The sequence below is a fragment of the Kryptolebias marmoratus genome, linkage group LG14, assembly GCF_001649575.2.
Source record: "Kryptolebias marmoratus isolate JLee-2015 linkage group LG14, ASM164957v2, whole genome shotgun sequence".
In the NCBI taxonomy this organism is placed as follows: Eukaryota; Metazoa; Chordata; class Actinopteri; order Cyprinodontiformes; family Rivulidae; genus Kryptolebias; species Kryptolebias marmoratus.
In genome coordinates, this window is record NC_051443.1 from 8,504,936 (window position 1) to 8,507,081 (window position 2,146).

Consider the following 2,146-nt stretch of genomic DNA (forward strand, 5'->3'; position numbering starts at 1 on the left):
GACATTGTATGTTAAAGTACATGCACTATTGGGCTCATCTTACCCACTAAAAAAATTTATTTCGTTAGTCCTCAGCATTGTTTATATAGCCCTGCGCCTCTAAGTATACTGTAGCAAGATGGCGCCGCTTTCGCCGCATCTCGGCCCGAGCCTTTAAAGCGGCGTGTCATGTCTATTCATATAAGTCACTGAGCAGCCCAGTTCAAGCTAAGCTGTATAGATAAGTCAGCACGGTGAAGCCATTCCTCAACAAGCTGATTTCTGTTTTCCCAGATTAAAGACACTCTGTTACACACCAATCAATGTGTCTGCCGTCACGTGTGTAACAGCTGTTTCTTGGTCATAAAACCAAAAATGAAATATTACAGTAATTTCCACCTTTTTTATTCTTCTAGTGTCAAAATAACAGAAATGATTTATGCAAAGGTTTCTGGCATCAGTCTCTTACAGCTGATGTGTGGCAAACAAAACAAAAACTCCATTTGCACAAGAAAACATCATCAGAAAATGTGGCAGTGGGCTCTGGATCCCACAACACTTTCTTCAGGTTCACATTGGACCCTGGAGATGGCAGCCATGCTGAGTTTCATGCTGTACACCGGAGGACATGGCGGTCAGCCACACAACACTTAGGCCTTCTGCACGATCCCTATTATCTCATGAATTGTTTCCCCACAGTTATCCCTCATGGATCTCCAGTCCAGTTCAAGGGCAAACAGGAAGTACCAAGATACATTTTGGCAAAATCTTGGAAAAACATATATTAATCTGCACAACACTGTCCCCTTGTGACTAAAACTTGTAACTACACTGAACATTGTCATCGACTGCTTTGAGTGCATTAAACATGCAAGAATATCATTAGAACAACATTTACCACAAGTAGCATCATAATATTCATATAATCATACAATAATTGTTACAAACACAGAAGAACTAACCATATTTTAATAAACTTGTAAACCTTTAAGGAACACCTTTAAACCTAAGTGGAAAATGTTTTAAATTTACCACCAAGCTACATGAATAAATCATATCATGTGGCTAAAAACTCCTCCAAAAACAAGGATAACACTAAGGTTCACTTCAGTGTTTAAATTTAATCCTGAAACTGTTCATCAGACTGTGGTCAGTGAACACAACACTCTGTCAGGACAGCTGGGTCTCATGTCCTCATGACCAAGAGAACTGAGTCCCCTGAAAGCCTGATTGAGTCAGAATTGATCAGATGAGTCAGACTTGTTCTTCTGTGTGTTTGTGACTGAATCTAAAGCCATCTGATGCTGCAGAGCAAATGAGTGAGACTTCACGAAGCCTGAGTGATGTTGGTGTGTGAGAGCAGTTTGTTTGCTGATTCCTTCCAACATCCCATCATGTGTGTGAACAGGAAGAGCTGATCCTTAAAGCAGAGTCCTACCTGAGCTCCACAGCAGCAGCAGCAGCAACAGGCGCTCCATGTCCAGGTAGACGTCTGTCTGTCCGCTCTCAGCTCTGATCATCACATGTCTGTCATCAGAGGGAATCTGGAAGAGGCGGCGCTGATCTTCTTCTCTTTAGTTATGTCTCTGCCTCTCTGTCACATGATCAGCTCTTCCTGTCAGCCATGTTTCCAGTTGGATCAGTGGATCAGACACTTTTCATCCTGGAGACTCACTTTGGGCTGACAGAAACCTGACTTTAGTTGTTGTCTGCATGGTGTTAGTCTGTCATTAGTTCTAACACAGACACAGCAGGGATTATTTCACAAAGTTAACATCAGTCAGAGTTGATTTAAAGAAGAAACACAAACACATCAGTTCTGTTTGAAAGGAAGTTCAGAGAATCACTGATTTCAGTCTTTTTTAAACTTCAGTCAAACACAGAAACAAACATTTTTCTGCATCAACCATCCAAACTTTAGCTCTTTCAAACCTGATGCAGCTTCCATGAACGTGTTTCTGTGTTTCAGGTTTTCAGCTGTTTGTGTGATTTAATTTTTACAGATTTGACATAACATCTTTATTTTCAACCTCCACAAACTTTTCTTATGTTAATAAACAAACAAACATATAAAAACAAATTAAAACATGTTAATCAATATACGTTAGAGTAATTATCACTAAAAGGAAAATGTTGGGCAATAATGGGTTTTCCACTGTGTGTGTGT

General features: G+C 40.1%; 1 protein-coding gene across 2 annotated transcripts in view; it reads right to left on the minus strand.

Annotated features, from left to right (window-relative positions):
• Nucleotides 1–2,146, minus strand: part of LOC112451274 — a 16,000-nt gene extending 13,854 nt beyond the window's left edge. Inside the window, exon 1 of one of the 2 annotated variants that reach the window (XM_037979293.1) lies at nucleotides 1,418–2,146. In XM_037979293.1, the coding sequence (XP_037835221.1) occupies nucleotides 1,418–1,499 (82 nt within the window). In that variant the 5' untranslated portion in view covers nucleotides 1,500–2,146. The remainder of the gene's footprint in view (nucleotides 1–1,417) is intronic. The other variant, XM_037979294.1, reaches the window with a different exon arrangement.